Source organism: Diplotaxodon limnothrissa, linkage group LG20 (assembly GCF_057381915.1).
Source record: "Diplotaxodon limnothrissa isolate DT_005_m linkage group LG20, D_limnothrissa_male_GT1.1, whole genome shotgun sequence".
Lineage (NCBI taxonomy): Eukaryota > Metazoa > Chordata > Actinopteri > Cichliformes > Cichlidae > Diplotaxodon > Diplotaxodon limnothrissa.
This window is the reverse complement of record NC_140615.1, coordinates 32,238,644-32,251,157: the sequence shown is the minus strand read 5'-3', so window position 1 is coordinate 32,251,157 and position 12,514 is coordinate 32,238,644. Positions and strand designations below refer to the sequence as shown.

The 12,514-nt window shown below is 41.2% G+C and overlaps 2 protein-coding genes across 2 annotated transcripts; both read right to left on the bottom strand.

The window, feature by feature from the left end:
- Nucleotides 1-5,446: 5,446 nt before the first annotated feature.
- Nucleotides 5,447-6,439, bottom strand: LOC146611255 (P2Y purinoceptor 1-like). The gene has a single exon (XM_085344669.1). It carries the CDS (start codon nucleotides 6,437-6,439, stop codon nucleotides 5,447-5,449), a length of 993 nt encoding a protein of 330 aa, XP_085200795.1.
- A 3,848-nt stretch (nucleotides 6,440-10,287) lies between these two features.
- LOC146611254 (P2Y purinoceptor 1-like) lies at nucleotides 10,288-11,241 on the bottom strand. Its single transcript, XM_085344704.1, has one exon. The coding sequence runs from the start codon at nucleotides 11,239-11,241 to the stop codon at nucleotides 10,288-10,290; it is 954 nt and encodes a 317-aa protein (XP_085200830.1).
- Between the last annotated feature and the right edge of the window lie 1,273 nt (nucleotides 11,242-12,514).

Here is a 12,514-nt window from a genome sequence, read left to right as displayed (position 1 = left end):
GGGTAAGCGTCGAAGTTTCTGCTGTATTGGCTTCACTTCAGGTCGCACCTTCACTTTATGTACAAAGTCCTTTGCACATCCGAATGCAACTGGAGACTCACATTCCTGTTTACATTGAGTGGGCAGAGCCGAGGTTTGCTGGAGTGCAGCACAGACCTTGGGACTGTCAAGAACTAATTGTCCCCCTTTTATGTGTAGCTGGAGGGCAGTCACCAAGTCCATTCCCAGTATGGGTGTTCCTGTTCTCACAATGTAGAGATCTGTGGAGGCACTCTTGCCATTGTAAGTAATGTCAGCTCTAAGACACCCTAATACATCCAGTTTCTCTTTTGAATATGTAATAAGCTGAACAGCTGGATTACTTAACTTAACTGAGCCAAAATTTGTGCTGTAAACATGTTCAGGCAGTATGGAAACACCAGACCCTGTGTCTACTAGTAGCTTAACAGTGCATGCCTGTGCAGTATTTGGTACAGTGACAGCAACAGTGCACATCAATTTAGCCGGATCACCACTGACACAATTGTCAACAGTTAAAACACACATTTCAGGAACAGTCACTTCATTAACAAGCTTATGAGAAGATTTACACACTCTCGAAAGATGTCCGATTTTCCCACACGTATTACATTTGCAGTCTTTTGCGGGGCAGGATTTATCATTGGCTTTGTGATCAGCTGAACCACAACGGTAGCACGTCGGAGCTGTATCCGTTTTTTTAGCTGCTTTGTATTTTGGCTTGCGCATCTTCTTTTGTACTTGAACAGCGGCAACAGGCTTTGTTTCACCGACAGCAATGGCCTTTGCATCAGCTATTGCAGCCTCTGTACGCCTAGCAATTTCCAAAGCTCGATCGAGCGTCAAATCCTCCTCCATTAGCAGTCTTTCACGTATACGAGCATTATTTGTCTTCTCTACAAGTTGATCCTGCAACATTTCATTCTCCATAGCCCCGAACTTACATTGTTTCACGAGCTCACGCAGTGCTGCAACGTAGTGATCTGTAGACTCACCGACAGCTTGGGCTCGTTGCCTGAAACGGTATCTCTCGGCGACAACATTGACTTTAGGATGAAAGTACGTTTCCAAAGCCTTTACGGATCCCTCGTAATCATCCGTAGCGAGTGGTAAGGCGCTGTAGATTCGTTGTCCCTCCGTTCCCAAGCAGTGAATGAGCAGGGCCCTCTTCCTCTCCGTAGCAAAGTCATTACCCCCGATCGCCAGCAAGTAGTTATCGAACAACTTTTTCCACGCAGCAAATGGAATTCTCGGTTCGCCCGGGCAATCCAGGAACACAGCCGGGGGTTGCAAAGAGAGCAGAGCCATAACTTAATCACCACTACTCTCGTCGCCACTTGTTGTGTGGTGTTAGTTCAGCAAGCATTACACACACACGCAGGTAGGAACAGAGGATTACCGGAGTTGACTCCTTTCTTTATTTTTCTTTTTTCTTCTTCAAAACCACAACCAGAACAACATACTCACTAGCGCCCTCTAGCGCTTCTGGTAAATGCATCTACAGAACAAATGCAATAGTATGTGTGGACACAACACTGGTCTAGTCCAATCACCTTCTCGCTGCTTTCTCCAAGCCAATCGGCATTCATGGTGCATACTTTAGATTTACCTGTGAATCTCTTTCTCTTTCACAGAGGTCCTGCTCTAAACCCTGTCACAGCTGGGGTTCCGTTCTGCTCGCCGTTGGAGTCAAAGTCATGTTAATTGTTTCTAATGATCTGTCCTTATTGAAATATTCACCAGGTGTTGCAAATGCTTTTGCAGGATAGTCAGTGTCAACAAGAACTCGTATTACTAGATGCAAACAGGAAGCTTAGGTCTCTTCCACAGAGCAAGATTAAATTATTTAGAAAAGGGGTGTATCAGCTGGCATGTGTGAGGAAACCACAGTAAACAAGTGGTGGAGAGGTTGGAGGGAGTGTGCAATAGAAAAGAAAAAACTGACTCTGTGTGTGTGTGTGAGTTGATTAGTCAGAGAAAAATATTAAAATATTTTATTACAAAGAGTTCTGAGCAATTTTTCAGTTGCCATCTTTAAATATTTACAGTGGGGCAAAAAAGTATTTAGTCAGCCACCGATTGTGCAAGTTCCCCCACTTAAAATGATGACAGAGGTCAGTAATTTGCACCAGAGGTACACTTCAACTGTGAGAGACAGAATGTGAAAAAAAAAAAAAATCCATGAATCCACATGGTAGGATTTGTAAAGAATTTATTCGTAAATCAGGGTGGAAAATAAGTATTTGGTCAATAACAAAAATACAACGCAATACTTTGTAACATAACCTTTGTTGGCAATAACAGAGGTCAAACGTTTACTATAGGTCTTTACCAGGTTTGGACACACAGTAGCTGGTATTTTGGCCCATTCCTCCATGCAGATCTTCGCGAGAGCAGTGATGTTTTGGGGCTGTTGCCGAGCAACACGGACTTTCAACTCCCGCCACAGATTTTCTATGGGGTTGAGGTCTGGAGACTGGCTAGGCCACTCCAGGACTTTCAAATGCTTCTTACGGAACCACTCCTTTGTTGCCTGGGCGGTGTGTTTTGGATCATTGTCATGTTGGAAGACCCAGCCTCGTTTCATCTTCAAAGTTCTCACTGATGGAAGGAGGTTTTGGCTCAAAATCTCACGATACATGGCCCCATTCATTCTGTCCTTAACATGGATCAGTCGTCCTGTCCTCTTGGCAGAAAAACAGCCCCATAGCATGATGTTTCCACCCCCATGCTTCACAGTAGGTATGGTGTTCTTGGGATGCAACTCAGTATTCTTCTTCCTCCAAACATGACGAGTTGAGTTTATACCAAAAAGTTCTACTTTGGTTTCATCTGACCACATGACATTCTCCCAATCCTCTGCTGTATCATCCATGTGCTCTCTGGCAAACTTCAGACGGGTCTGGACATGCACTGGCTTCAGCAGCGGAACACGTCTGGCACTGCGGGATTTGATTCCCTGCCGTTGTAGTGTGTTACTGATGGTGACCTTTGTTTTTTGTTTTTTTTTGCCTGTCCCATTTGGTTCTTTAGCCATCAGAATTGTTGTCTGAAGACCAACAAGGATACCCAATGGATTTACTTTGCCAAATGGATCATCGTGGCATTGCCGTATTGGTCCATTTGATCGATCTTTGTTTTTATTATTTATCCATCCATCCATTCGCTTCCGCTTATCCTTTTCAGCGTCGCGGGGGGCGCTGGAGCCTATCCCAGCTGTCATAGGGCGAGAGGCAGGGTACACCCTGGACAGGTCGCCAGTCTGTCGCAGGGCTAACACATAGGGACAGACAACCATTCACACTCACATTCACACCTAGTGGCAATTTGGATTATCCAATTAACCTATCCCCACAAGCTGCATGTCTTTGGACGGTGGGAGGAAGCCGGAGTACCCGGAGAGAACCCACGCAAACACGGGGAGAACATGCAAACTCCATACAGAAAGACCCCGGCCTGATGGTGGAATTGAACTCAGGACCTTCTTGCTGTGCGGCAACAGTGCTAACCACCGTGCCACCGTGCTGCCGTTTTTATTATTTATTATATTTTATTTTCAGATGTTACAGACGGGACAGACATGAGTGAGGGATAGGAAAGGGAGAAAGAAAGAGGAAGGAAAAGAAAAACAGAAAGGGAGAGGGACAGTGAGAAAGGGGGGGAGAAAAAAAAATCTCTTGGATAACCTGTTGAGAGAAGAAGAATAGAAAACAAGCAAAAAAAAAAAACCCCAAAGCAACATACTAAACACAACACCATCGCATTAATCTAGCTAAGTGTAAACAGCAGTAAATACTAAATATTCAATGTTGTTGTGCAGCACGCAGGACAGACAGCGCACAATGTGCTTTGAAGTAGCAGCCAAGAAAGGTGTAATTTAAGTCTACGAGCAGTGAACACCCGTGTGCATACCTGTGTGGATCAGCGCGCTTGTATTCAAATGGTTTCCACATGTAATGGTCTGCAAGAGGATGTAGCGAGCCATAGCCCCGTCCCCCAGGGCATGAAGCAGGCATGGAGATGGTGACCTTTGTTACTTTGGTCCCAGCTCTCTGCAGGTCATTCACCAGGTCCCCCCGTGTGGTTCTGGGATCTTTGCTCACCGTTCTCATGATCATTTTGACCCCACGGGATGAGATCTTGCGTGGAGCCCCAGATCCAGGGAGATTATCAGTGGTCTTGTATGTCTTCCATTTTCTGATGATTGCTCCCACAGTTGATTTTTTCACACCAAGCTGCTTGCCTATTGTAGATTCACTCTTCCCAGTCTCGTGCAGGTCTACAATACTTTTCCTGGTGTCCTTCGAAAGCTCTTTGGTCTTGGCCATGGCAGAGTTTGGAGTCTGACTGTTTGAGGCTGTGGACAGGTGTCTTTTATACAGATGATGAGTTCAAACAGGTGCCATTCATACAGGTAACGAGTGGGGGACAGAAAAGCTTCTTACAGAAGACGTTACAGGTCTGTGAGAGCCAGAGATTTTCCTTGTTTGAGGTGACCAAATACTTATTTTCCACCCTAATTTACAAATAAATTCTTTACAAATCCTACCATGTGAATTCATGGATTTTTTTTTCACATTCTGTCTCTCACAGTTGAAGTGTACCTCTGGTGCAAATTACTGACCTCTGTCATCATTTTAAGTGGAGGAACTTGCACAATCGGTGGCTGACTAAATACTTTTTTGCCCCACTGTATTAGAACTGCATTTGCATTGCCGCTGTGCAACATGTGCATGCAATATGAGAACAGAAAAGCAAAGTTTCGTTAGAGAATAAATTAAATATATTGTCAAAATATTTTGTTTTTTATCTGGTTTAAAGAAAAATCTGTTTTATATGATTTATGTTATTTTCTTTCACTAGAACGCACTGTGTGAACTCATGCGGTCTTCTTTTAAAAAAGATGCAAGTACAAGCCATATGAACCCATTCACAAAGCAGTTGTACTCTATGCTCTTAGGTCTTTTTATCTGTATACACACACTTATACACCAATGACCCAGGGGCTGCTTGTGAGTGTTTTAACTACTAACCACAACTTGTTAATGATTGCACTGAAAAATAAATCATGATAATCATCTCCCAGTGCTCTGCCCTGACCTTATTGTGTGCAAGTGTTGCTGTTGTGATATATGTGAATAAATGTGGATAAGAGTATATTTACATCAAAAATCTAATGTCATTAGGAACTGGCTGTTGATTTTTTTTCTCAGTCACAGCTTTAGTCATTCTCTGTTGACATTAGCTTCCTTTCACAGATCTGTCATAACACAGACACATGGAGCTGTTTCCTCTGAATCCATAGTTTATTTAAAACATTGTATAATATAGTATAAAAAAGAATGTAATAAATAAAAAAAAGGACAGCAAATGAACAGTGTAGCTGTTAAGCACAGCAGTAAAAGATGAGATCAAAGTCAACAATGAACTAGTCTTGTGTATACTGTGTCGCCTGCACACTGCCATATCTTGATACAGTCAGACGATTTAACATATGACAAGATCGCAGGAGAAGCTTATTGAACTGAGTAGAAATATCTGTGATATGGAGGTAAACCAGGGGGTTCAAAACACTATTCAGACACACAAGACCACGACTTATCTGATGAGCACTGAAGACTCCATTATTCCATGTAGGGCATTGCCCCTTTTCTAATAATCCTCTTGCATGAAGGTTGAGGTTCCTAAAAATATGATATGGGATGTAACAAACTGAGAAGAGAAGAATCAAAATAAACAACAACTTTAAGCTTCTTTGTTTTACTTCCTTGTCAATGGTATTACTTTGGCAGAGAACCAAAATCACATGTCCATAGCAGCCAAGTAGGATAAGGAACGGGATGCAAAACCCAGTGAGTGTCTGTCCAAGACTGTATGTCAGGTAATCCTCGACATACTTTGTAGAGGTGGTATGGTAGCATTTTGCGGTTTCATTTGTTTTGGTGGTGTTGTTTGTGGATGTTTTGAGGTAGAGCATGTCTGGAAGACTTTGAACACTCACCAACAGCCAAACCACAACTGAGATAACCACAGTGTTACGGACAGTCATCCTTCCCATCGCTTTCAGTGGATGGACAATAGCCAGGTACCTGTACACACTTATACAGGTGAGGAATCCAATGCTGCCGTATAAATTCAAGTTGAAGCAGAATCTTGTGATCTTGCAGAAGGCATCTCCAAATATCCAATTACTGTTCATAAAATAGTATGCTGACAAAAATGGTAGTGTTGGAAGGAACAAAAAATTGGCAATTCCAATGTTTAAAAGAAACACATTGTTTCCAACTTTCTTCTGTTTCTGCAGGATCGACTTCATCCCCCATCCATTAGCTCCCAGACCAATGATCAATACCATGGTGTAAATGGACGGTAGAATTTTGCGTTCGAAGTCATATTCAACAGAAGTACAATTATCAGGCATTGTGTGTCTGTACAACCTCACTCCTCTGTGGCAGAATTACAAATGAGGCAAGTGAAAGAAAACAAGTTCATAGAGTGATCGGTCATGTCCCTGCTTGTAAACCAGCACCGAGAAGCTGGAAAGAGATTCCTAATAATTGTGCAACACCTTGTCTATACATGCTTGTGAAACTGTCTGTTTGCTTGCTAGCGCACAAATACTGTTTACCTTTCTATCAATGCACCACACAAAAGCATGTTTGTTATTGTATTGTTATCATTTGTGTCATTCAAAACATTTTTTTAACTAAAACTTTCAGAAAAGATCGCATTTTCAAGTCCTAGACATTGAATGTTCATTATAACTTGGATTACAAGGTTATTTTTATTGCATGTAACATTCTGTGTGAAAGTTAGTTTAGCATATGAAATGCAGATGCATATTATTATTTATCAGTAAACACTTTGTTTGACAGAAAAGCTTTGTGATCTAAACAGATGGGCATCTAATAACCTCCGTTTGTGGTTGTTTTGCACACGATGGTAGCTGTATTTTAAACCATTTATGACCTAAAACATCATTTTACATAAGTAAGTATGTCACGGCTGGCGGAGTGAGCCGTGTGGTGTGGAGGAAAAGGAGGACCCAAAATGCGGCAGTGACTGATGATTCGAGTGACGTTTATTTACAAGGTGGCAGTGGCAGAAACAGGCAACGAATCGTGAGAGATTACTAACGGAAACCTAAACTGGGAGAAACTAACTGACAAACCTGAGACCATACGAAAGGGGTGCGGGGCAGAGAGACGCAGACTAAGGAACAGGATACCAAGAAACACAGATGAACGCAGTGATACATGGATGAATGCAGACGAGCCGACAAGGAACACAGACCGACACCCACTAAATATACACACACAAGGTAATCGGGTATACATGAATACACATGATGACTGGAGGACACAAGCTGAACACAATGATAACAGACACAGACCTTCAGAATAGAGAAGGAAATCCAGAACACGAGCCTTCAAAGTAAAGCAGGAAACACACAGACTGATTTGCAACACAACACGGGGACATGAACAGAGCACCAAGGACAGACACAGGTAGGGCTGAATATACACCAAACTTCAGGTTCAACCCTAAACCAATACAAAATCAGAATAAACACAAAACGCTGGGTCAACGACCCAGGACCAAAGTATGTCATTGCCTGGGAGTCTTGATGGGTTATTTGTGATTTCTGATTGTTGTTGAAAGTTTTCAGTTTGCTTTTAATTATTATTCCACAGCTTTAGTTTTAATTACTATTGTAAATGGCCTGTATTTGTATATTCGATCATCTTCTTTGAATTCATTCATGTTTTTGTTTTCATGGAGTCTCCATAGTTTTTCTTGTCACTTGGTTTAGCTGTTGTCTCTGTGTTTTTCTACTGTTGCCTGTATTCCCCTGTTGTGTTATTTCCTGTTATTTTTGTAGTCATTTATGTCTTGTGGGGGGATTTTGTTGTTGTTGTGGTGGTGTTTTTTGCTTATGGACTCTTTGCTTATGTTGGGTTTTTTTTTAATGAACTACTTTTTTCTTTTTGTTGAACTCACCTAGAAATCTGCATTTAGCTCCTCATCATGCAATACATAATAGAGGCGGAAAGAAGGCACAGCAAGCTGGATAGAAGAAGAGGATTGAAGTGAGTGGGCAGAAGACGTAGTGCTTAACAGATCAGAAAGGTAAGGAGGAGCAAGGTTCTGAATGGCCTTGAAGGTTAGCAGAAGAAGTTTGAATATTATCTGGAATGGAGCCGGTGTAGTTCCTTAAGAACAGTGGTAATGTGCTGGTAGGAGGGGGTTCTGGTAATAATGTGGGCAACGGAGCTTTATACCAGTTGAAGCTTATGAAGGGATTTTTGGGGGAGACCACGGAAGAGAGAATTACAGTAGTCAAGGCGGGAGGTAACGAGACTATGGACAAGAATGGACATAGGATAGGACATAGAATGGGTGGAAAGAGAAGGACGTAATCTGTTAATGTTGCGTAGATGGAAATAGGCAGAGCAGGTGAGATTATTGATGTAAGATTTAAAGGATAGTGAACTGTCTAGAATGACACCAAGGCTCTTACCCTGAGGTGAAGGGAAAACTGTGGAGTTATCGATAGTGAGAGAGAAATGATTTGCCTTCAAAAGGTTGGATTTAGTACCAATAGGAAGGATTTCAGTTTTATCCTCATTAAGCTTTAGAAAATTACAGTTGAACCAGGATTTTAATTCAGTTAGGCATTCTATAAGGGAAGAAGGTGGGAGGGAGGAATCAGGCCTGGAGGAGAGATATAACTGGGTGTCATCAGCAAAACAGTGAAAGTGAAGATCAAATCTGAAGAAAATGGTACCATGAGGGAGGATGTATATTATGAAGAGAAGAGAGCCTAACACTGAACCTTGGGGTACACCAGAAGTGACTGGGAATAGACTAGAAAGAAATGATTTAAGTTGAATAAAATGGGAGCAGTCAAGAAGATATGACTGGAACCAAGCTAAAGGTGTGTCAGAGATGCCAAGAGACAACAGAGTGAGAGATAGTGTTGAAGGCTGAGCTCAAATCCAAAAGGATGAGAATGTTGAGAAGACCAGAGTCGGCTCCGATTAGAAGATCATTAGTCACTTTAAGTAAAGAAGTTTCTGTACTGTGACATGAGTGAAAACCAGATTTAAATCTCTCCTACATGTTATTATTAACGAGGTGTGAATGATAAATAAACACTTCTAAATAAAAAGAACCCTTATAAATTGATTCATTTATTTACTGATTATTCTTTCTGTGCCCCTATTTACCTCAGATAACAGATATCTCCTAAAATTTTGACTAAAAGCCATATTTTTGACTGAGAAAAACATAATCCCACCACTTTTACTTACCACTGGTGTTTGATGAGGTTCCTTTGCTGGAATGTAGCATTTTCTTTATTCCAAACATGATTCTGCTAATTTAAAGCAAATAACCTGCTAATTATAACACATTTGTGAATATCTTAACTTTAATAACAAACTATAAAGTAGTATTGCTTCTGATAAAACCTCAGAGGCTTTAAACCTTTATTAGGAGTGTATTTACTTCGCTGTCTGTGGTAAATGAACATCTGTGTAACATTTACTGGCATGGTGAGAGCGGAAAAACGGTGTTAGAATGATTTTATATGAGATATCCTGTGGCATTTACAGAGGATATCATAATTGTCTGCAGTGCAGTTAACTGTTTCACAAAAACTCTTGTGTATTCTTGCAATCTTGAATTGTATTCTTGAATTGATTTACCATCTTTAAAAATATTTGCAAAGCTGATTTTCCTCAAATATTTGGAACATTTATCTTCAGTTGCTGAAAATGTGTTGGGCTTTAAGGGAAGTACATTAAAACATAAATGAGATCTGGACAAAGCAGTTTATTTTACTTTTAAACGACAGACTTTAAAAAAACATCCACTATGCACTTACTATCAAAAATAAGGGAAATCTGAATAAAAAGCCTTTAATTATAGTTAGACAGCAGAACAACAATGAGGAGGCTTGAATTCAAATGCTTAAAGTATAGACATACAGTATATACAACATAATCAAAACTGACCTTTACTTTCAGCGTGTGTACATACATGTGACATGCTGTTAACATTAACCTTCTATCAGCAGTGAAGCATGCAGCATCATATCCTGTTTGTTCTTCAAACATTCAAGCATCACAAATGCAATAACTCGTCTTTCAAGTGTTTTTTAAGTATTATTTTTGCTTTTTAGTAAAAAGCAACATTTTTGTGTTTCTTACAAAAGTCTCAGATGAGTCTCAGATGAGGCGTACTCCTCATGTTCATCGGCACATTTCAAGTATCCGTGAGGTTAGAGGTGTACAGACTAGTGACAGCTTGGCGAACTTGTTGGAGTAGCTGTCTGAGCTGAGAACAAACATCTTCACTTACATGCAGGTAAACTAGAGGATTGAGCGCACTGTTCAGACACACAAGGCCACGGCTTATCTGATGACAAATATAGACTCCATTAGACCATTTATGACATGTCCCCTTGATTACGCTTAGTCTTGACAAGAGGTTGAGATTTTTTAATATATGATAGGGGATGTAACAAACAGAGAACAGAAGAATCAAGATGAATAACAACTTTAAGCTTCTTTGTTTCAGTACTTCATCAATGTTATCATTGTGGCAGAGAACAGCAATCATATGTCCATAGCAGCTGAGGGTGATGAACAGGGGGATGCAAAATCCAGTGAGTGTCCGTCCCAAACTGTATTTCAGGTAATCTTTAACATACTCGTTAGAGGTGGTATCAAAACACTTCTTAGTATTGTTTATGGGTGATTTGGGGAAGAACGTGTCTGGAAGACTTTGAACACTCACCAACAGCCAGACCATGACTGAGATAGCCACAAAATGAGTCACAGTTATTCTCCCCATCATCCTCATTGGATGGACAATAGCCAAGTACCTGTACACACTGATACAGGTGAGGAATCCAATGCTGCCGTATAAATTCAGGTTGAAGAAGAATCTTGTTGTCTTGCAAAAGGCTTCTCCAAAGATCCACTGATCACCCTTGAAGTAGTACACCATCAGAAAAGGGAGTGTGAGCAAATACAAAATGTCTGCAAGTCCAAGGTTGAAAACGAAAACAGAGACATTCCCCAGTTTCTCCCATTTCTGCAGCACTGACCTCAATCCCAGTCCGTTAGCCACCATGCCAGTGATGAATACTAAAATGTAGACAGGTGGCAGGAATTTTTCTGTAAAGTCAAAGCTGATGCAAGAAGACTTGTTCATTGCGTCCTTGATAGCAGTCGGTACAATTCCTCCTCCTCGATGAGTGAGAGCCTTCACTGCACAGATCAAAGCACACACACATTTATACACTTCCTGAGTTGCATCTGTGGGCTATGAGATAACTGACTCACCTCTTTCACTGAAAACAGGAAAATATAACCATGCAGAAGTGGCAGTTTTCACACGTTTATACACTCTGTTGTTTGCTCTCATCCTGACAAAGCCATATGAGAAGTGAAAAGTGAAATAAGTTCAGCTCTAGTTTTTAGCCTATGCTTCCACAGTCTGAATCTCTGGGTTTTCAACATTTATCTTATGCCTGTTCTACAGCGTGGTTCTGTCCTGCCTGTTTAGCAACAATGAGACTGCTATGCAACAGAAAATGACCACACAATTAGCTTGTAAAAAGCAGTTTCAAAACTTAAATTAACAAACCAGAAAATCATTTGCGTGGATGTTACTCTAACACATTGTTGGGTCTGTCTAGCACAGGCCCACCGCTGGAACGAGACAATTTAAAAACACAGCAAAAGCATTGAACACCAAGTAGGCAAAGTTCTTCTTGTTACTCATGCATGAGGGAGACCTGCCTGGAGCCAAGTGTCGTTCCACCACTTGACCTCCGTCAGACTCTCAGCCAGGTTCCCCATAGCACTCCTTTTATTGTGGTTACATGAATATGCATAGGGTCATTAACATATAACATCTTACATAGGTATACATGTGAACAAAGAATACTCAATACTCACACATACTGTGTGTGTGTGTGTGTGTGTGTGTGTGTGTGTGTGTGTGTGTGTGTGTGTGTGTGTGTGTGCGTGTGTGTGTGTGTGTGGTCAGAGTGTGACCCCATAAAGACTTCCCTAAACCTGCTGGTCTGGAAGTCCAGCAGTTCATCTAAACAGTGGGCAGACACACATAGGCCACAAAAATCTCATACTAAAGCAAATGTTTTTCATTAGTACCCACTCGGATCGACCAATGGGACTAATGGGTTTTCCATTAGGTCATAGTACCTGGTACCAGGTACCAGAGAATCTGGTACCAGGGAAACTGTTTAAATTGCTTGGAATCTGGGTTACAAGTAATCTAAACAGATCCTAAGATGTAAGTCGTCAGACTGCATGCTACCAATTGACTGGTCACTAGAGTCATTCGATGAGTCATAAGAGCGACTGATTGTCAAAAATCAAAACTGACATTTTTGAAACTCGACAACACAAGAAATAGCTACTTGAAATAACACCGTGTTCCCCCAGGTGTGACGAAAAGC